The 21,513-nt window shown below is 38.7% G+C and overlaps 1 protein-coding gene across 1 annotated transcript in view; it reads left to right on the top strand.

Moving 5' to 3' along the window:
- Positions 1–16,108: 16,108 nt before the first annotated feature.
- The window catches only part of Hao1 (hydroxyacid oxidase 1), a 49,082-nt gene continuing 43,677 nt past the window's right edge, over positions 16,109–21,513 (top strand). Inside the window, exon 1 of the mRNA XM_041670654.1 lies at positions 16,109–16,259. Coding sequence (XP_041526588.1) covers positions 16,123–16,259 — 137 coding nt within the window. The 5' untranslated portion in view covers positions 16,109–16,122. The remainder of the gene's footprint in view (positions 16,260–21,513) is intronic.

Genomic DNA, 21,513 nt, shown 5'->3' on the forward strand with positions numbered 1-21,513 from the left:
ACCTGGCCAAGTCACTTTGTATCAGACCAAATCTGATGCTGTGGCAGCTTTTGTTGCAAAACCGCAGGTACTTGAGCTTCTGCTTATTCAGGCAGTGGGGTTCTGCTGCAAAACTTAGCCAAGGCAGGCAGAATGGGCCTGTGTCGCCGAGTATGTCTTGGACTTGGCACTGGGGCCGGAGTCACGAACTGAAAAACAGCACCGGGGAGGGTGCTGTGTTAGCTAGCGGGCTACCCGCTTGAGTCGGGGGCAAAATAGCCCGACGTTGGACGCCAAAATGTAGCGGCGTAAACGAATGCACACAGATTGTAAAAATATATATAGTTTTAATGTAGAAATAGACTTACAGAACCACCGTTCCCGAGGAGACCAGGAAAGCAGAAGAGGCGGCTGGGAGCATGCTCGCCAAATTTATAGGCAGACATTAGCCTTAGGCGAACACGCCCCCCAAGGGGCGGGACTTATCCCTACACATGGTACTAAAGAATTTTAAAGAACCTTTCAACAGATTACGTATTTACAATATGCAGAAAGAGATGTTTTGAATATTGAAACCACTGAATTTATACCAGATGGTACAGAATTGACTTCATTATTTATTCAGTTACAAGATATAGTAAGGAATAGACACCATCCCATCTACATAATACACATCTGATCCCATATGGGTCTTCTAGGTCCTCAAGAACAAGGTAATGGAGAAATCAATCAATTTTTGGTTAGAAATGTGATGAAGGCCTCAAAATTTCATAAAAAACATCATTCCAATAGCAAAAGTTTATAAAAAGACTTTTCTATCATGTGACAACAAGCCAAGGAATTTATAATAAAGTGTCTTACCTGTTCTTCATACAACCAAACACCACTACCTGCAGAAAGTAACCCAAAGGGTTCTTTTCAAAGGAATAAAATCTGGCAGATGGATGTGTTCCATTTTGTAGAATTTGGAAAAGTAAATATGTACACCACACCATTGATACCCATTCAGGTCTTCAATAGGCAACTGCTTTGAGTTTGGAAAAGGTTGATTCAGTAATCACGCATTTGCAAGAAGTTATGGTCATTGTGAGTATACCCCTTCAAATAAAGACAGACAATACTCTTTCTTAGAGCATTTGTCTCTAAGAAAATAAAACAGTTTTTTGGTTATTATAATATAAAGCATATCACAGGTATACCACAAAATCCTACAGTAAAGACAATTATAAAAGATAAAATTGAACTCTAGAGAATACATTAAATAAACAGAAAGGACTGATAAATACTCCCAGAAATACATTGCATATTGTTTTATTAACTTCAAATTTTCCAAATGCTAACTAGTAAGGAACAATAGTAGCAGATAGACTTTGGATAGTAGAAAAAAACCTATGGAATTAAATCAGCTGATATACTTTAAAGATGTAGTGACCTCAGAATGGAAACCAGGACATGTGTTATGTTGGGGAAGGGGTGTTGCTTTTGTTTCCACAGAAGAAAAACTATGGATATCATCAAAACTGATAAAGATTCGCCTTGGACAAGAAACACCTTTTGATTAGAAGAAATGATAGCTCATTAAACAACATGGTCATTTAATCTAACATAATCTATAAAACTATTTCATTTGATCTGATATAACTTGCCAAAGGAGAGTCTTCCCAAGCATTGTGAAAGGATTTTTTTTTCTGTCTTTTTAGGAGAATAAAGAAATCTGAAGACTACTGGACAAATGAGACATCTGAAGAAAAGGGACAAATCATTTAGAAAAAAAGTCTCAGGAAAAAGAATAAATTGGCCTATTGGTATATCACATTTCCAACAGGGCAAAATTTCACAAATCTTCCCAAATGTTTATTTATGATGTTCTCTACAGAAAAATAACACAAATAGTCTTTTTGTAGTCCTAGTCTAATTAAAGATTAAAGATGACTTTGGAATTGAAGTGTGACTCTCTTTTTCTATAAAGCCAAGCAAGCTTATGAAAGTGAAATTCAAAATCTCTGTCTCATGTAAGAAGAGTCACCTGCTATAAGACAGAAGAAAAACAAATATTTAAGGACTATTATATTTCTGCTGATCTCATAATTCTTTGGTTTTATGTTGACTCCTTAACAGCTTTTCTTAAGTATAAGATATATATATATATATATATATATATATATATGACACACATGTAAGACATATATAAGATAAATATATATATATAATTTATATGTATATATAAATTTTAAACTTTTTGTCATTATATTAATGATCATATAGAGTACTAACTAATTATAGAAAATGTTTCATCTGCCTTCCTCTACATAATTTTTGCTTTGAGTCTCTATCAGTTTTCTGCAGTGAACCATGAACATGCCTAACAGTGATCTTTGAAGTCTCCAAAGGACAATGGGGCCCCACAACAATAATTCATCCAGGACTATGATAACACCACTAATCTGAAAAATACCACCTAAAAATTAGCTTTAAACTTCAAACTGCTTAGAACAATTTTGAGGTGGCTAGCTGAGATGATCCAGCCTAATCGTCTACTCTAGCCAGGACCTGAGATAAGCCCTGCACTTTTCCATTACACATAGAATGGACAACAATTGATATAACTACCTCTCCCAGGACTTGACAATTAACCCCAATTTTTCTTTTCAGAATCCCCTAAAGTCACATTCACCTCCAGACACCAGGAAGTAAATTTAAGAACACGATGCCCACATTCCCAAGAGTGTTAGCAGAAACTGCTCGTTCATTTCCTGGTCACCCAGACCTGAAATAATCACACAGAAAACAAAATACTGTTTGGCCAATAGCTTAAGTGTATTTCTAGCTATCTCTTACATCTTAAATTAACCCATTTTTATTAATTTATATTTTACCATGAGGTTCGTGGTTTATCAGTACTGGTGTGTAGGCCTCTTTCTCCTCCAGTGGCTACATGGTGTCTCTTAGACTCTGTCTACTCTCTCTTCCTCTATCTGCTGGAAATTCCTTCCTTGCCCTATTCTGCACTGCAATAGGCCCAAACTAGCTTCTTTATTAACCATAGTATTCACTGCATATAGAGGGAAATCTTACATCACCTCCCCTTTTCTTTCTAAATAAATTACTATGTTAAGGTTAAAAGCTTCCTTTGTAGTTGTATTCTGCTATACTCTCAAAGCATCCACTCCATCAATGGCCTATTCCTAGTTTCCTAGATTCCCAGACATCTGTGTATGCCATATTAAACAACAAAACACGAAACCTGAAGCTAAAGCACTCATATGAGAGAACTTGTGACATTTGTCTTTTGGGGCTGAGATGACCTCACTCGTTTTAATTCTATTTCAGTTCTATCTGCTTCTCTCCAAATTTCATATTTTCATTTTTCTTATAGTTCAGTACATCCTATTTTGTATATATCCACATTTTCATTAGCCACTAGTCAGTTGATTGACTTCAAGTTTGATTCCATTTCCTAGTTATATGTAGAGTGGTAATTAACATAGATGTACAAACATTTCTTTAATAAAATTTAAGGCTATCTGGGTACATGTCTGGGGTGGTATAGTTGGGTTTTATAGTTTATCTACTTCTAGGTGTTTATTTTTATAGACTTTCATGCTGATTTCCAGAGAAAGTCCACTAGTTTTATACTTCCAACAACAATATATACAAATTTCCCTTTCCCAATATTCTACATTTGTTGTCAGTTGTAGTCTTAATGGTGGCCATTCTTGCTCGGTTGTGATGGATTCTTAAAGCAGTTTTCATGTGAATTTCTGTAGTGACTCAGGAGGACATTGAATACTTTTAAAACCTACCAGCCATTTATAGTTCTTATTTTGAGTATTTTCTATTTAGTCTTGTTTTTTTAACTTTGTTTGTTTTTTTACTTTGGCCATTTTGACTGGTAAAGGATGAAATCTCAGAGTAGTTCAGTTTGCATTTAGTTTGCATTTTCCTAATGGCAAAGGATGTATTTTTCAGTCATTTGTGTTTATCATATGAGAACCCTCTTCTGCTTAACTCTACTCCATTTTTGTTTGGACATCTTGATAGTCAGGTGGGTATTTTGTTTCTAGTTCTTTATATATTTTGGATACTAACCCTATATTATATATATAACTAGTAAATAATTTTTTCATTCTGTAGTTCTTTGCTTTGCCACACAGAAGCTTTTCAGTTTCATGAGTTCCCATTTACTAATTGTTGCTCCTAATGCCTGTGCTGTGTTTCATTCAGAAAGTCTTTGCCTGTGACAATGAGTTTGAGACTATTTCTATTTTCTTTTCTAGAATCAGGATATCTGGCCTTACCTTGAGGTCTTTAATCTATTTGAAATTGAATTCAGATAAATACGGATTTTTGCTTTGGAATATTAGTTGAAGATATGTTACATTTATTTATGCTATGAAATATTTGTTCAGTGATGCAAAGATGTGTTGCGTTTGTTTAACTCTGTAAAGCTGTGCTACTTTGCCTGCCTAAAACATGTGATTGGTATATAAAGAGCTGAATAGCCAATCGCTAGGCAGGAGAAAGGATAAGCAGGGCTGGCATAAAGAGAGAATAAATAGGAGGAGAAATCTAGGCTGAGAAAAGAAGAAGAGGAGGACATCAGAGACCAGCTACCCAGTTACACAACCCAGCCGCATAGTAAGACGGGATGAAGGACATATAGAATAGAGAAAGGTAAAAAGCCCAAAGGCAAAACATAGAAGAAGAGAGACAGGTTAGTTTAAGTTAGAAAAACTGGCTAGAAACAAGCCTAGCTAAGGCTAGGCATTCATAAGTAAGAATAAAACTCTGTATTTATTTTGGAGCTGGGTGTCAGGCCTCCAAAGAGTAAAGATTTTTTTTAAAAAAAAAACTGTAGATTTATTATCATTTTTCTACATGCAGCCATCCAGTTTGACCTGAACCATTCACTGCATTTCTTAGGGCCCACTGTAGTATGATTACTGAATTCTAGTGCAAACATATTGTCGTGGCTATTTGTAGTAGTCTGGATGTAATTGGCCCCATAATCTAATTGGTGGTGCTACTGTTAGAAGGTGTGGCTTTGCTGGAGCGGTTATTGTTTTTTTAATGAGTATTAAATGAGCTTCTTTATCTCTTCTGACTAATTTTAAATTGGCCTTTGACCTCTATTTTGTCAGATGTTAGAATGTTTATTTAGAGTCATATGTGTGAAATAACCTTCACATTCCTTTATCCCAAGGTGGTGTCCATTGTTATAAGAGGTATATTTCTTGGAGGAAATAAATGGATCTTGATTTCTAATCCAATTTGCTGCTCAGTGCTTTTCTGTTGGTAGAATGGAGTCTGTGCTGGATAGTTTTATGTCACCTCGACACAAGCTAAAGCCATTTGAGAGGAGGAAAACTCAAGAAAATGCCTTCGTGAGATCGGACTGTTGGCAGGCCTATAGAGTATTCTCTTAATGAGCAATTGATGTGGGTAGACCTGCCCATTGTGGGTGGTTGATCTGCCTCTCAGTTCCTTCCCTGTTTCAGTTCCTGTCCTCACTTCCCTCAGAGTGAACAATGCTATAGGAGTGTAAGCCAAAATTTTCCTCTGCAAGTTGCTTGGTCATAGTGTTTTGTTGCAGCAAATTAAGACAGAGACCATAGTTATTAAGAATTATTAATTGAAAGATGTGTGCCAATTCCTGTTTACTTCCTGGTTTTATTGTATTTTCTTGGGCATCTTTTGATTAACTATCCTTGTTGTGTTTATTTATTTCCTATGTTCTCTTGGGTGTGGATTTTCTTCTCTTCAGACTGTAATATTTCTTCCATGATTCTCTGTAGATCTAGATTAGAAGTCATCAATTCCACTAATATGTTTTTATCATGGAAAATTTTATTGCCTTTTAATTATAATAGCTAGTTTGGTTGGGTGTAGTAACATGAGTTGATAGTTGTGGTCATTCAGAACTTGGAATACATCTCTCCAAGCTATTTTGGCTTTAAAATTTTTCTATCAAATAATCAGATATTATAAGAGAGTTAGTCTTCCTCTACTGACGCTTTGAAGATCTGTTCTAGTCTGTGTTTTTAATGTTTTAACTATAATATATTGTGGGATGTTTCTTGTTTTCATCTGGTCTATTTAGTGTTTTGTAGGCCTCTTGTACTTGGATGTACATCTATTTTTCTAGGTTTGCTAAACTTTTTTTCTATGATTTTTGTGGAAAATATTTTCTGTGCCTTTGATTTGATATTTTTCTGCTCATTCTATGCGTATACTCCAAAAGGTTAGATATTTTCATTGTGTTCCACAGCTCTCCAATATATATCTTCATATATTCTCAATACATTTATATGCTTAAAAAATTTGTCTTGGCCTTTCCTGGGTAATCTATTTTCTCTACTTTGTCTTCCATTCTTGATTCTCTGTTTTCTACATCATCTATTTTATTGTTGAGGCTTTCCACTGAAGTTTTTGCTCAGGTTATCATTATTATTGCCTGAATCATTTCGGTGTGTTTTTCTTAAGCAATCCTATCTCCTTATTGAAGCTGGTTTTTCACATTATATTTCATTTGATTCTTTACTTTTATTTTCTTGGAGTATAATTTTGTCTTTCCTGTGTTGTCTGAACATGGTTATGATCATTTTTCAAAATTCTTTATCTGGAGAGTCAGTCTTTCAGAGTTTTCATTAGGACTGTCATGATGAAATCAGTGATTTGTGGACAAGGCTTGTCTTGATTCTTTTTGTGTCATTTCCTTTTTCTGTTGGGACTTGCACATGTTGAGTAGTTAGTTGAGTTTCGTTGTCTCTCTCTTTCTCTCTCTCTTTGAAAATTGATTTTCTTTTATTAAGTAGAGTTGTTTCTAATGTTCAGGAGAGAAATAATCTTAGTAGGGTTGAGATGTGTTTTTTTTTCAGTTGGGTTGGTGTAGGAAGTTTCAGGTGGCATACATGGGCCTAACGGGAATCTTGAGTATTTTACATGGTGCAGGAGGCTGTTTGGGCTTTTTTTCCCTGTATTAAAATTCCCATGAGCTGTGTGAGGGTCTGCTATCAGAGTCCACGTGGAATGGTGCTTGAGTCAAGGTTCCTGGGCAGTGTGAGCAGGCCTAAGCAAGGAAAAGCAGTGTTCAGTACTTGGTTTAGGGGCCATTAAAAGTTTTTAGCAAGGTCTTTTAGCTGCTACTGACTGGAAATAATTCATAATTGATACACCAGTAAGAGTCAAATCTAATGTTCCGAAGAATAGCGTTACTAGTTAATACCTACTGGATGACTGTCAGCACCTACACCTCTCCCTGTAACAGGAGAAACTTGTAGGAGATGGCTGCTTTGTGAGGCAGATTTATGTGAGGTAATTTCCTTTTAGAGTCTCCTTTGGTGGAGCTCTCTTTGCTGTCTCAATCCAGATGATCTGCCTGAAGAAATGAAGTACTGATTGACATGCATAGAGCCTTTCCTGCTCTCAGAAGACTGTAGTTTACACAAAACCTTGTAGCTTAAGGTCTTTGAGTTTGTACTACTAATTGCTAAAGTCTGTGAGAATGACATCTTCACTGTTAGTTTACCTCTGGCCTCAAGAGCAACTCCGCTCTAAGAGTAGTGTCCCTTAGAAGTTGCTCTTTGATGTGCTCTATGCTGTTTACAGAGGGCATTCCATCTGCCGTCTGCTGTCCATCTTTTTTCATTGGCACCTGGGTAATATCTTTTCCTACAAATAGGAAATATTGCCTCTTAAAGTTAGAGGGTTCTAGTGACTAAAATGAGAGGATTATATGCATAAGAGACAATGTTCTGTATAAAGTGTTATTTAATGTGGGAGGAAAGATGAGTGTGATGGTGAGACAACTGGTTATTTATTTGTGAAAATAAGCAAACTCTTTTTCTATGCCTTATGTCAGGAAGACTGCAGTCACTGTGTGACCAGGAATGGCAGCACTATAGCTGTAGTCACGCTATGTCCCAGGCCTCTCTGCTGGGGTTGGTAACCTCAGGCTGGCACAGCCACCACCATTAAGACAAACCATGGGCTCTGTCAAGGGAGGGGGGTTGTCTTGGCAGTTTTGTGCTCTAGCCCCAGTTTAATAGTCATAGACACCGACTGTTTATCGCCCAGAATGGTTTACATGACCCAGAAACAGCTTGGTCCCAAATACAAGAGAACCAGAATATATTATTTCCTTCTGACTTGAAGGAAGAAGCTGAGCAGATTTGTTGAATCAAGTATTTGTACCACTTTGTTTACTGAAGCAAAATCATGTCCAGTGAAGTGCATGTAAGACTTCTGGTGAGTGTTACAGAGGTTTTGATTTTATTGATGTATCTATGGATATGGAGGACATGTGAAGATATATATGCAGGTGCCATGAAGCTGAGACAGAGGCTTCAGAGTCCTAGAGCTGGAGTTGCAAGGCAGTTGTGAGCTGCCCAATTTGGGTACTAGAAACCAAACTCATGTCTCTGTAAGAACAAGTGCTCTTCACTGCTGAGCCATCTCTCTAGTCCCATGTCTGGGGGATTACTAAAAATAAGACTTAAAAGACCAAGCCATTAGTAATGGCATAGATTTATTTCACTGTATTAAAAGTTTGAATTTCTGTAAAATAAAAGGCCAGTTCTTAAAGGCTCTTAATTAACAGTACATGGACTAGCCTGACTTTCAGCAAACCACCTAGAGTTGTGAAATACAATATTGTAAGCATATTTTTTTACCATGTTTTTGAAGATGGTTATTATTTACTAGTTAATGTCCTGCCCAGTTCCATAGCCATTCAGTTCCAACAAAACACACAGAGGCTTATATTAATTATAAGATGGCTTATTAGCCCAGGCTTATTATTAACTTGAATTTACCCATGGCTCTTACAACTTGAATTTACCCATGATCCTTATCTGTATTTAGTGACTTGGCTTGGTACTTTACTCAGTGAGGTATTTTTATCTTGCTTCCTCTACATCTGGCTGTTGATTGCAGACTGAGTCCACTTCCCAGAATTCTCCTATTCTGGTCACCCTGTCTATACTTCCTGCCTGGCTAATAAAATCAGCATTTTATTAAGCCAATACAAGTGACAAGTCTTTACAGAGTACAAGAGCCTTTTCCCACAGCATGTTTTGATGAATAGCTGAGAAAATATTGGCTATTCTTAATAAGCCAAAGCAAGACAACAAATGTAACAGATCAAGGGAAACCTTCCAGGCAGGTAAATGGCTGAAGATTCTCACATGTGTCTGCTGAGCCCCAAGAAGAAAGCATGTTGGTGATTGCTGCTGTACTAGTAGGGAGACAGCACGGAAAATGCCATATGAAGACTGAAGGCCAAAAGGATGTAACCCTCAGTGAAAGTACAGTGTGTCTTGGGAAACTGTTCGTCTCACATACTGTGTGATGGATGGAGAGCAGGAAAGAAAACAAAATAAACTACTAAGATCTTGGGACAAAGGAAGAGGAACTTATCCAATTAGGCAACTAAGGAATGCTGAGAGCTGGAGAAATAGTCTTCGCCAGGGAAGAGCACACCAACTGGTTATCCAGTACCAAATGGTCAGCCCTGAAAACATGCATATGAGTAGCACTATCCAGACTGAGCAGGGCATATTTATGTATTTAGGAATGCTTGATGTAGAGCAAACTCAAGTCAACTGCACCTGTATACCTTCCCGAGGAAACTGTCTGCCAAGCCCTCTTGTTTCAGAGGACAAGAGGAAACTGTCCACAGAAGCCTGTGGACATTTACATACCCTTTAACCTCAGCTAAGAGTCGAGACCTCAGAGGAAAGCAAAGGCCTCTTGTTATAGTGTTACCCTACCTCGTTTTAGTTGCAGAAAATGTGCTACATAGCTACAGGCAAATGGCCTGTCTAGCACTTGTGATGGAAGATGGGTGCAGAGGGAAGGGAAAATTAAAAGGAAGAAAATTAAAAGAAGGAGGAGAGGGGAGGGGGGAAAGAATAAGAATAGAAAATGAACGGAAAGCCTAAAACTGAAAGTAAAGAAATGGACAAAAATAAAGGATGGGAGAGGGGAGAAGGAGTTAGTGGAGAGGAGGGTTCAAGACAAAGGGAGGGAATGGAAAGAAAGACTCATTAAGAAGGGAAAACATGGAGGCTGAGCATCACAGGTTCTCTATTATGAATATTTGAAGCCGACCAGCAAAATTCGGGTGTGAAAGTAAGTCAAAAATTTTGTGAAGAGTTGGTAATTCCTACACAAGACTGAAGCTCAATTGCTAACATCCATGTCAAGTGACTCCTCACAACAGTAAACCCTGCTCTAGGAGATCTGACACTCTCTTCTTTTCTCTGTGAACTCTACATTTACACTTACACACAGAGTTAAAAATAATAATTCTTAAGAAGTTAAAAAAAAGGAATTTAGAGAAAACATACAGAAAATGTTCTGAACTCCAAGTGTGTAACAAAGTCTTCCAATCAAATACAAAAGATTCTGTTATGGAAAATGGCAAGAGAGTTCTCTGAGATAGAGAATAAAAGGCCCAAAATATGTAAAAAAAGATATACTAAAGTCATAAATAGTCATGGAAATGTATTTTGTACCTGTAGATGGCACTGTCTTCTGCCAACCATGGTGACTGTGGTTCTTGAGGTAGAAATAATGGAATGCTTAGTCTCTTTTGATGCCAAAGATGGAGGAAATGACTGATCTGTCCCCAAAATCGCATCTCTTATTTCAATAAAAAGTCTCTTAGAAGGACAAAAAAAGGAAATTAGACATTCTCCAAGCAAGAGTCTAAATTACATACTGGATAAAAGCACCACTTGGTTTCTTTGAGTTCAGGCTTGAGTTTTACTATATCAGGAGATTTAAGAGCAGGTTCCTAAAGACCATCTTGTGGCTTCAGAACTATCCAAAGGGACTGGGGGTTGTTGGGGGCAATATCATCGAAGGTTTTATTGGGACACTAGGGAGGATGAGAAGTAAATTAAGATTTATTAAGCCCAGTTTTAAAAACGAAAACTCAAAGCTCTAGTTGTTTTGGCCACCGTGAATAAAGAAGACACGGATATTTGCACTGACATCATCCCAATTCTCAGATGTGAGATCAGGGTCACAGTGGCTGCATACATGCATCCTCTAAGCCACTTGAGAAAACCTAAACCTGTCTTGCCTGTACTCTTCTTAAGCATCCTGTTGCACAGGGCCTCCGGGGAAATTTGGCAGACTGTAATGTCTCTAAAACAATGTGTGATATTTAGACAGTGTGGTTATCATGAATTAGTAAAGGATGTTTTAAGCTCCAGCCCCCTATTTTATTCCTACCTGCCAAGAGATTGATGAAATGATGTGAGGGCCAAGCATTTCACAGTTTAGTTTCTAAGACAGCACTCAAAATCCTCCAATGGCCTGCAACAGTACTGAAGAACGGGTGGTTGCTTGGTCAGTTGGTTTTAAAACTCAAACCTCCTCCCTTTTTCCCCTTTCTTGCAGAAACCCTGGCTCTCAAATAGAATTATGAGTTCAGTTACCAGTATGGCTTGGTACATCCCACTTGGCTAGCATGTCTCATCGGGGCAGAACCCGAGGATGCACATGCACATTTAGCTCCCAGTTCCAAGGGATATTCTATTGATCCAGGATCATACTTTGAAAATCTCTGGCCGTTATTTTCCTTCTTTAGTGTCACTAGGATTTGACCTGCTTAAAATGTATGAAACTTCTCTAAACTCCCTCACCATCCTAATTGCATAAGTTGTAAGATACACTAATAGTTTTTAGCAGCCATTGCAAAGGATGGGCTGTGTATGAAAAGGGTAATTTGCAAGTCAGTTTTGAATCTATACTGAGCAGCATCTAAGACTTTGATAACCTTTCATAACGATTCTGTTAACTGTCAAACTGGGGCATTAAAGGCGCCTTTGATCAACTTTCATCACCATCCTGCTCTCAAACCGTGATGCTTGCTCATCAAAGCAGCAAAGTTGGTACATTCTCATAGCATTTTTAAATTGAACAATTTAAAGTTTTTTTCATGCTTTTAAAAAAATTCTTTGGTGGGGGTTGCTGGAGGTTGACCCTTGCAATTGCAGTTTTCATATGTTACCTACCTATTATACTGTTGTCTGAACCATTGGTAACATTGAAATATGCCTATGTACAATTCAGTATCCAGCCAGACAAGAAATCACTGATAAACCAAACAAATCTCTTTTGACTCAATCAAAATTCTTTGCCTAAAAGAGTTTCATTATATTCATTACTGGTTTATTTCCATTTTCTTCAAGGTGTTACCATGGAGCCATTCTTTTCATCTACGAGTTGTTTTATCGAGAGTGGAAATGGATATACCCTCACTCTGTCTTCTGCTCCTCTTGGTCACCAACATTGTGCTCCTCTTGGTCACCAACATTGTGGAGATTTTACATGACAGTTCACTAGGCTCTGGGTGTCTCTGGCACTTTCAGGTCCTAATTAAGGCATAGCTTACATATGGAGTCCTAGTAACACATTTTTCTCCCTGGATACTTTACTGTCTACCAAATATATTTTGAGGTTCTTTACCCAGTGTAAGATGCTTTGATTCTACCCTATATGCCGTTCACTCAGTGGAGCTTTGTAAAACACAAACTAAGACAGTTGTCCAAAGAATCTGGCTGTATGAAGGTTATTGTTGGATGGTAATCCTCATGGCAGTGTAGAAAATGACTGAAACTAAGCAAAGAACTACTCAAAAGGATTTACATGAGTCAAGAACAACAATGACCTTCTAGAAGCCAGGGAAACTCATCTACTTTCTTGCTGGTTAGAGATTCATGTTTATGTAATTGGAATTATTTAGTGGCATTTCATTTGTATTTTAATAAATGAAGATTGCCTAAAAACAAGAAAAGTAAAACAACCACACTGGCCAGGCTTACAGACCAGGCAGCAATGACACACACCTTTAATACTAGTAGCCACAATGACACATTTTTAATCCCAGTAGCCAAACTATCTTGACATAGAAACCAGGTGGTAGTGGTGTGAGCCATTAATCCCAGGACTACCAAAGATTATAAAATGGGAAGAGATGACTCTCAGTCACAGTCTCACTCTGAGATTCCTGGAGGCAGGACATTTTTGGACTAAAGTCGAGGTAAGGCCAGTGTCTGGTTGCTTTGCTTTTCTGATCTTCAGGTTGAACCCCAATATCTGTTCTGAGTTTTTATTAATCATGCTTCATTTGGCACCCAACATTTGGGGTATGAATTCATGAAAAATCTGTTTGCCTGAGTGATTTTGTCCACTGGCACAGGCCAGAGCTGGACCCAAACCTAGCCACCTGGGTTTGGGAGAAAAACTAGCTTAGTTTCCATGTAAAGATGGAAAATACAGCTGGGCGGTGGTGGCGCACACCTTTAATCCCAGCACTTGGGAGGCAGAGGCAGGCGGATCTCTGTGAGTTTGAGGCCAGCCTGGTCTACAAGAGCTAGTTCCAGGACAGGAACCAAAAAGCTACGGAGAAACCCTGTCTCAAAAACCAAAAAAAAAAAAAAAAAAAAAAAAAGATGGAAAATACCCAGAGAATCTGGGAAGTGCATGTTATTGTGTTGTCTTTGAATTGTTTGAATGCTGATAAAGAAGTAACAGCTACTAAAAGACATCTGAGTATAAATGCCCTGAATTAATCTAACCTATATATTTTGAAAATGCCTTGACTTAAAAATTTAAGTCGAAAGATGCATTACTTTGGAGAAGAGGTTTTGCTCTTATTTTCACATTTTTTTGCTCTTAATTATTTGCTCTTAATTTCCAAATTAAATAAGTTTAATTAAAAGTAATGCAAACTTTTAGTCCTTGAAAATTATTATTACTAACTGTTTAGGATAATAAGAAAATACATAGGTTAGTAGTTAATCACCGAGTATAATCAATCTTGTAGTCACATTAGGTATGCTATCAAAGTCAAACAAAGATACATTAAAATGTATCATTGTAAAATATAAAGATAGATAGGTCATCTTAAAACAGTTAAGAGATCTATAGACTATGGCATTGCATTTAAGATGTTCTAAGAAATTTTTTAACCTAGGTTCTTCTTTTTTAAGCCAATAAGACATGTCTTCTCCTGGCAGCACCAATATACTTCAGAGAAGATAATGGGCATCGAAGAAACTCAATATGGAATTTACTTTCTTTGTGACAAAATTAAGCCACTGGGCAAGAAAATGCCCCTGCCTCAACTGCTGACTGACTGTGTCCTGTTCTAATTAGACAAGCAGGACACAAAAGCAAGTGACTGCCAAACATTGTCAAGAAAAGGAAGGATGGACCTTCAGAATATCCTGCTTCACAGAAAACTCTGTTAGATATGCTAGGCCTGTAGGTTGAAGATGGATTTGATTATGACTGTCTACACTTTCACTTTAGATTTCAATGTGTCTTTATAGTATTTACCTTCCACCCTTGCTGTCCATGCAACTTACCCCCTGAAGACATTAAGTAAAGAGAAAGGAAGAGATGCAAGATGCCACCAAGAACCTTCCCTCCATGATTTAATTTTTCCAAATTTTAGATCCCACCTCCTAAAATTTCCAGAGCCTCACATATGATCAGCTGGGGATTAAGACTTCAATGCATGAATCTGTGCTGTGTGTTTCACATAAAACACCCCTGTGAGCTTTGTTTTCACTGCTCATGCATCCTTTACATCTCACTATAAATTTGTATTAATTTTTCTTAGTTTGGGTTTTGTTAAAAGAGCACTGATAGACAGCTGCCAAGGAGATCAGGAAGTGAGGCCAAAATAGAGCCCATTAACCTGTCAGTCAACATGTGTTGTGGTCACCTGGAACCTGGAACAGAGGACACTCCTTTTACCTTCTTCACTCAGGCCTTTCATAGAGCACTGATTCCAAGACAGTTCTTGCACCACTTGGATTGGAAAATAAAGGCCCCAAGTTCAAGAGAGAAAGTACTCACAGCTTTAGGCATTTGGAATTCAACTGTTGAACTTTTGCTCATAGTGTAGCCTACTAGGTTGGAATTCAGGTCTGCCTAAGGTCAACCCCATTGCTTTCCCAGCCATGTATTTACTCTTCTGTCAGGTCCCATGGGTGTGGATCTGTACCACCTTGACCAAAAGTCAGAGAGTTGAGGCTATTCCTGCTCCTTAAAGGTTATGACCGGAGGTTTGATCTAGGGAGTGACTGCCTGCAGAATGCTCGGTCACTGCATGTCCTACCTAAATTTCAGAATACTTAACTCAGGGTATAGTTACTTTATGTTTCATGTATTGAAGAGGCGATTGCTCTGTTTGGTCTTTGTATCATGGTAAATCAGTCTTTTACTTCTTTCCCCCCTTTTGGATTGGGGTATATAAGCATATGAAAAATAAATGTGGGCAAATTCAGTATTCATTGGTTTGCCATCCTAACTCTATTCTGTGTCTCTATTTCTTTTGTATCTCTGTTTTGTCTCCTGACATTTCTAATCCACAAGTCCCTACCCTGGAACATACAAACCCATTGAGGCTGGACCCTGACACTCATTCGAATATTCCCCAGATATCCCATGGCAGGGAAGCATTTTAGATTGAGACTACAGCCTTTTAGAATGGCATTGCCCTCAATCACTCCCAGAGCAATACAAACCTGAAAATAAGATTCTCAGAATTATTGAGAAGAATAATTCAATATAAAGCTATAGTGCTTTGTATTGAAGCAAATTACTTCTGATCTGATCATATTTATATTGTACAGAAGTTATGTACTCAATGAATAATTAATTTGCTCTATAACCTTTTTGTGTTATTTTTATATGGCAGGTGCATTGTACAAGTGTGTCAGGAAAACAAGAAAGAAGTTTGCTGTGGGTGCCAAAATAAAGAGCAAAATATAAATTGTTGGAAGACCTAGCTGGAGGTAGACTGAACCAAGGATGGTTTCACGTCAGTCCCTTAACTTTTGATTTATTTCCTTATTCTGTCAATATGACAGATCCTACTTATCCCTGCTTTCTTCTCAGCTCTAACTCCGTTGATTTAGGTTGTTTAGTGGCTAGTCAACAAATGAAATGTCAAAGTCTAGGCGTACAATGTTTGCTCATTTGATGTAAGCAAGAGAGAATTAAATATGAACTTTGGCAAAAGTCTATTAATAATTGACAAATAACAGAATTGTCTGAGCATAGAAAACAGTCCATGAAAAACCTCCAGAATATCTAAGGTTGCTGTACCCTGCTGCAATGTTGCCCCGGCTGGTCTGCATCAGTGATTATGAAGAGCACGCCAGATCAGTGCTTCAAAAGTCAGTATATGATTATTATAAATCTGGGGCAAACGATCAGGAGACCTTGGCTGATAATATTAGAGCATTTTCTAGGTAAGAAACTTGGTTATTTAAAATTGCATTTTAATATTACACAAAGAGATTGCATCAGAATGAGATGTAGTTTTATGTTACAGTGGTGTGAAGTTACCTGCATTTGTAATTAATAAAGAGTAGAATATTTCTGTCATGTGAGAGACATTGACGTTTAAAATGTTGAAGTATTATCAGCCCAGGGATCGATAGCAAAAGTGAGTCCTACCTTTACTTGAACAAGGACAGTAATCAATTTATCTCTGTATACCAATTGTCATAAATGCTGATGACTCCATTTCCTTTTTATCAGAGTGTGACAGGGAATGCTTGTGTGGATGGACTGGGAAGATGGCTTTATGCACAGGATAGCCACCCTAACCAGTTGAACCAGATAATATCACTGCCTCGGATGTCCCCATCCTGCTGGCTTCTCTGTGATCGTCCACTTTGATTATGGCTGTCTACACTCTCGCTTTAGATTCCAGGGTGTATGCATAGCATCCATTGCTCATCTTTGCCGTCCCATGCCTCCTTTAACATGCTTCATCTTTCTCCCCAAATTAATCTGCCCAGGCTTTCATATTTCAGATAAAAGATGGTAGGTGTCATGGCTTATGCTTTCTTTTTTTATTGTAAAGAGAAAGGTTAAGTGGATGTTATTTTTGTTGTTTTGTTTTGCTTTCTCCACTGAGTAGCTGAGGGATTCTTTACCACACCTCACTCTTTCCTAGGCCTTCACCTTCCACTGTAGTCCTTAGTGATGGCAGTAGGTATTAGCGCTCCCCGTTTATGATGACACATTAATTGGGAAGGGACATAAAATATCCAGAGATAGAACATTTGCCTTCTTTCTTATTTCTTCTTTGATCTGGAGTGAAATCATTCCAAATCACCTTCATGTTTTTGAATTATGAGAAATTAAATCCTTTCGATGAAGGTGGTAACTTGATGTCAGCAGCTGCTTTACACACAGGTTGATGATGACAGTGAAGGATGGGACGTCTCTAAAGTCCTTGGTCAAGCTGTCGCTGGAACCTTTTTGAACTATAAACACCAGGGAAGCTATGGCTGGAGAGGTAGTTGACAGTGCAGGAGCTTATAGTTCTGCAGTTTCCCCAATCATTTTTCAGTAGTCAACATTTGCTGCTCTTCTCGAACATTCCTTCTTGGGACTATGCCACTGTATTCTTTGGGTAAATGGCTTGCCTGAGTGTTCCTTAAACAACACTTTAGCCCTACTGGATTTTCATAACCAAAAGACTTTTCAGGCCCTTGGATATACAGGGCTGGTGTCTCAGCATTGCTGCTGGTAATCACCTGGTTCATCTCTAGCAGCCTTCCCTACCCCTTGAGATACCCTATATCATGTGGTCCAACTTATTAACTTACTTATCATCCCACAATATAGCCCTGTGTGATGTCAAACTGGCTATGCACACCCAGCTGGCCTGGGACTTGAAGCCATCCTGCCAGCTCTGCTTCCTGAGTGCTGCAGGAATGTGTCAACATGCAGGGACAATTGATTGACTTACACTGTGAGCTGTTTTTCAGACAAGGCTGTTGCAGAGCTGAGGATATAGCAATGATCTGGATAGAAAGTACCTACCAACAGGACCTTGTATTTAGGTGGCTGCACATGACCTTAGCTTCCATAACCTAGTGGGTGGAAATGATGTAGAGTGACCCCAAACAGCAACCCAAGAGAAGGAGCAAAGGATTACAGCAAGACAGACTACCTTAGCAACCTGAGAAATTCTGGGAACTTTCTGCGGCATAGAGGACGTGGCGACTTCCAAGTTGTAAGCACCCAGAAGAGCCTGCTTTGCTTCTGTGAATTCTATAGCACTCCTATTAGAAATAGCACCCTATGTGTTTACTAATTTATCCCTAGAATACAGAAAATGCAACTGGGTTCACAGTGCCATGTCATTTATGAAGCTTGATAATTCTTTTGTTCTTTAAAAAACATTTAAAAAGGTATTAAGCAAATTTCTTCAGAGGCAGCTCATTCTTTGTGTTTGTACTACAAGAAATATGAGGCATGATCACCAATCTAACATCTCAGTTCCTCCTTTGCTGTGTGACTCCCTGCCTGACTCATAATCCTTTGCTTTATGCCCTTGAGTCGGTGGTCATGTGGGAATAAAAATAGAATTTCTGCTGACTTTGATGACATTGGGTTGGCGGCAGGAAGAGAGTCACCCTGAGGCTTCTCATTCTGTTTCAAATAAAGGCTACAAACAAGCAACCTCAGATAACATTGTGACCTAAGGTCAGGGTGTTTCAAAGGTTTGTGAAATTCAACCCCTTTACCTCAAGCTTGAAGAGGGAGCATCCACCCAAACTCCCCTCTTTCCTCACCGACACTTTCCATCAATGCTCACATCTGACAACCACATTTTGGATTTCTGGAAACTTGGGTTGACTTATGACCAGAAAACAAAACAAAACAAACAAAACAACCCAGTAAAGGATGAATACAAAGAACCACCTAGAAGAATGTAATTTCCTCTTGACCAAGGCAAATGTCAGAATGCCGGCCACTTTATTTTGATTGGCCTGACCCGAGATTGGGGCAAATTTGAAAAAGTATACTATACTATTTCTTTTACACACTGATCTAAAGGAGCTTCCTTGCCCAGTCACAGGCTCTGTGGCTTTTCCTGAAGGTGCTACTGATGGAGACTAACTCCATAGATCCATAGGCAGGATTGTGACATTGGAAGTAGAAGCTGCTTCCTTCCTGCTACATCCTAACTGACCCTGACAAATGGGAGGTCTCACTTCATTGAGAACCAGCACAAACTCACTAGTGGCGTTTTCAGTACTACCTAAGTAGAACTGTCCTAACATCTCTCCGCTGATACAGTATATAAGTGAGGAGGGAGCGTTTTCAGTCATTTGCTTTAAATTTGTAGAAAGCAAAGTTAAGATGAAGAAATTGGAAAGCCACCTCCTGGTATCTTAGAATTCTGGAAAAGTCAATTCCAGGTGCTTAGTTGGTGTGATAACTTGGTGGGAGGTTTCTGAGCTGCACGATTTGTAAATCTTATCAGGGAGCAGTTATTTCCGAGGAAGTGTGAGTATCTCCTGAGGTTTTGATTGATTAGAAGCCTTTGTTTTGTGTGTCGTGTAGGCTAAAGTCCTGTTGCAAATCCTTCGTTCTTTTGAAAGGTTTATTACTCAGTGGTCCATCTGCTCTCCCCATTTTCACATCCTCTTTCTAAAGTGGATGCCATGTGGAAGCAGCATAAGGCTATGGAGACAATTGTTAGAAGTACAGTTGAGGTGTTAGCCATTTAAGTTTGGGGTAGTTTTGGGAGGGGGCTCAAAAATCCACTGAAACTCTCTGGCAAAGTTATTGTTATTTGGAAAATACCAAAGCCTGGAGGAGGCATTAGAAGATGTACACTTTCTTGTTCCTCTGGTTTTATTTAATTTTGCCGAGAAATGTGGGGGTTGAAGCGTCTCTGTAATATCTCGAAACAGAAAATGTATTTATGGAAAGTGGGAGCAAGCTGTTAGTAAGGTGACTGCGCCACCAAGTGGATGTGTGTAAAACTGCCACGTCTGGGTAGAATAAGCTTTGGTTTGTAAATGGGTGACATTAAAAAAAGGACACCTTTCCCGGTAGAACATCCCCATTTTCTCAGTGTGTGGGTGCACCCACCGCGGTCCTGAGTTCCTTGCTGGTGCTCTCTCTCCTTCTGCTCCTGATTTGGACCTTGAGATTTCAGTCCGGTGCTCCAATATGGGTCTCTGTCTCTGTCTCCTTTCATTGCCTGATGAAGGTTAATATTAAGGAGGATGCCTATATGTTTTTCTTTGGGTTCACCTTCTTGTTTAGCTTCTCTAGGATCACCAAGGCCAGCTGGCCTGGGTCTGAAAAAACATGGGATAAAACCAGACTCGCTGAACATAGCGGACAATGAGGACTACTGAGAACTCAAGAACAATGGCAATGGGTTTTTGATCCTACTGCACGTACTGGCTTTGTGAGAGCCTGGGCAGTTTGGATGCTCACCTTAGTAGACCTGGATGGAGGTGGGTGGTCCTTGGACTTCCCACCGGGCAGGGAACCCTGATTGCTCTTTGGGCTGATGAGGGAGGGGGACTTGATGGGGAAATGGGAGGCGGTGGCGGGGAGGAGGCAGAAATCTTTAATAAATAAATAAAAATAAATAAATAAAAATATAAAAAAGGACACCTTTTCCACATGTACGCGCACAGGTGCACACACACAACACACACACACAGAGCCGATGCCCCACAGTTTTCTGTGTATTCATGAGCAAATATTAATATTAATATCAATGCTTTTCACTATTAAAAATCTCTTTCATACTAAAAACACACTTAGACATGATTGGTAATTAAGAACTCTTTCATAATTTCTTCCTCTCCCCCTTCAAAATGGAGATTAAAGCATCATGCTGGAAGTGTCCATGAAGAGAAAAAGATTGCCGGGAACAGGGCTTGTGGTTTGACAGAAAATAGTGACAATTACGTCCAAAGAAACAGCACAGGAACCACACACTAAACTTGCTTTGTTATGCTGTTCATGGATGGTGTGTCTTTAGTTCTGCTGTGTGAGGAAGGTTAGGTTAACGATCTCGAGGAAGTCTTCAAGGCAGAGAACTGCTGCCACTGCCGCCGCTGCTAGAGAAAACCCTCTTCCCCCAATGAAGGGCTTTCCCCTCATTTCTCCTAGATGAAGTCACACCTCACTATGTTTGCAAGAGCAACGTCAATCTCATTACAAGTAGAGTTCAGGCCAGAAAATTAACTGGGACTGTTGGTTAGACCTGTACATGTGTATAAATAAGACATTTGCTATAATCATGATCTGTCTTTGTTTGCCTTGGGAGGAGAATAATCAACACAAACAAGTAGGAGATACACATTCTGCTGATAGGAGAGATAATTGATTCTATGGTAAGATTTATGGATTTTTTTAAAATTGCTGGCTTAATGGTAACTTCTGTTTTAACATAGAGGGATCGAGGGAAAAATAATCCCCCAAATTTAAAAACCTTAGTTTCTATTAACTATTCAAAGGAAAGGACTTAACTAATGAAATAAATCATGAAAAGAGTCAACTCCTATTTTACAATCATTCTTCAGGGAATACAGCATTTAGTTCAAGAACTTTGAAGAAAATAGTCTTAATTTTAAAAGCAGTTGTTTTGAGCTATTCTCTCTTACAGAAGGAACATTCATACCTTCTCAATTCCACTGTAGCCTCTTGGGTATCATCTTCAAAATGGTCTGG

The sequence above is a fragment of the Microtus oregoni genome, unplaced genomic scaffold (assembly GCF_018167655.1).
Source record: "Microtus oregoni isolate MIOR12 unplaced genomic scaffold, Mior012 000020F_ref0000438, whole genome shotgun sequence".
Classification (NCBI taxonomy): domain Eukaryota; kingdom Metazoa; phylum Chordata; class Mammalia; order Rodentia; family Cricetidae; genus Microtus; species Microtus oregoni.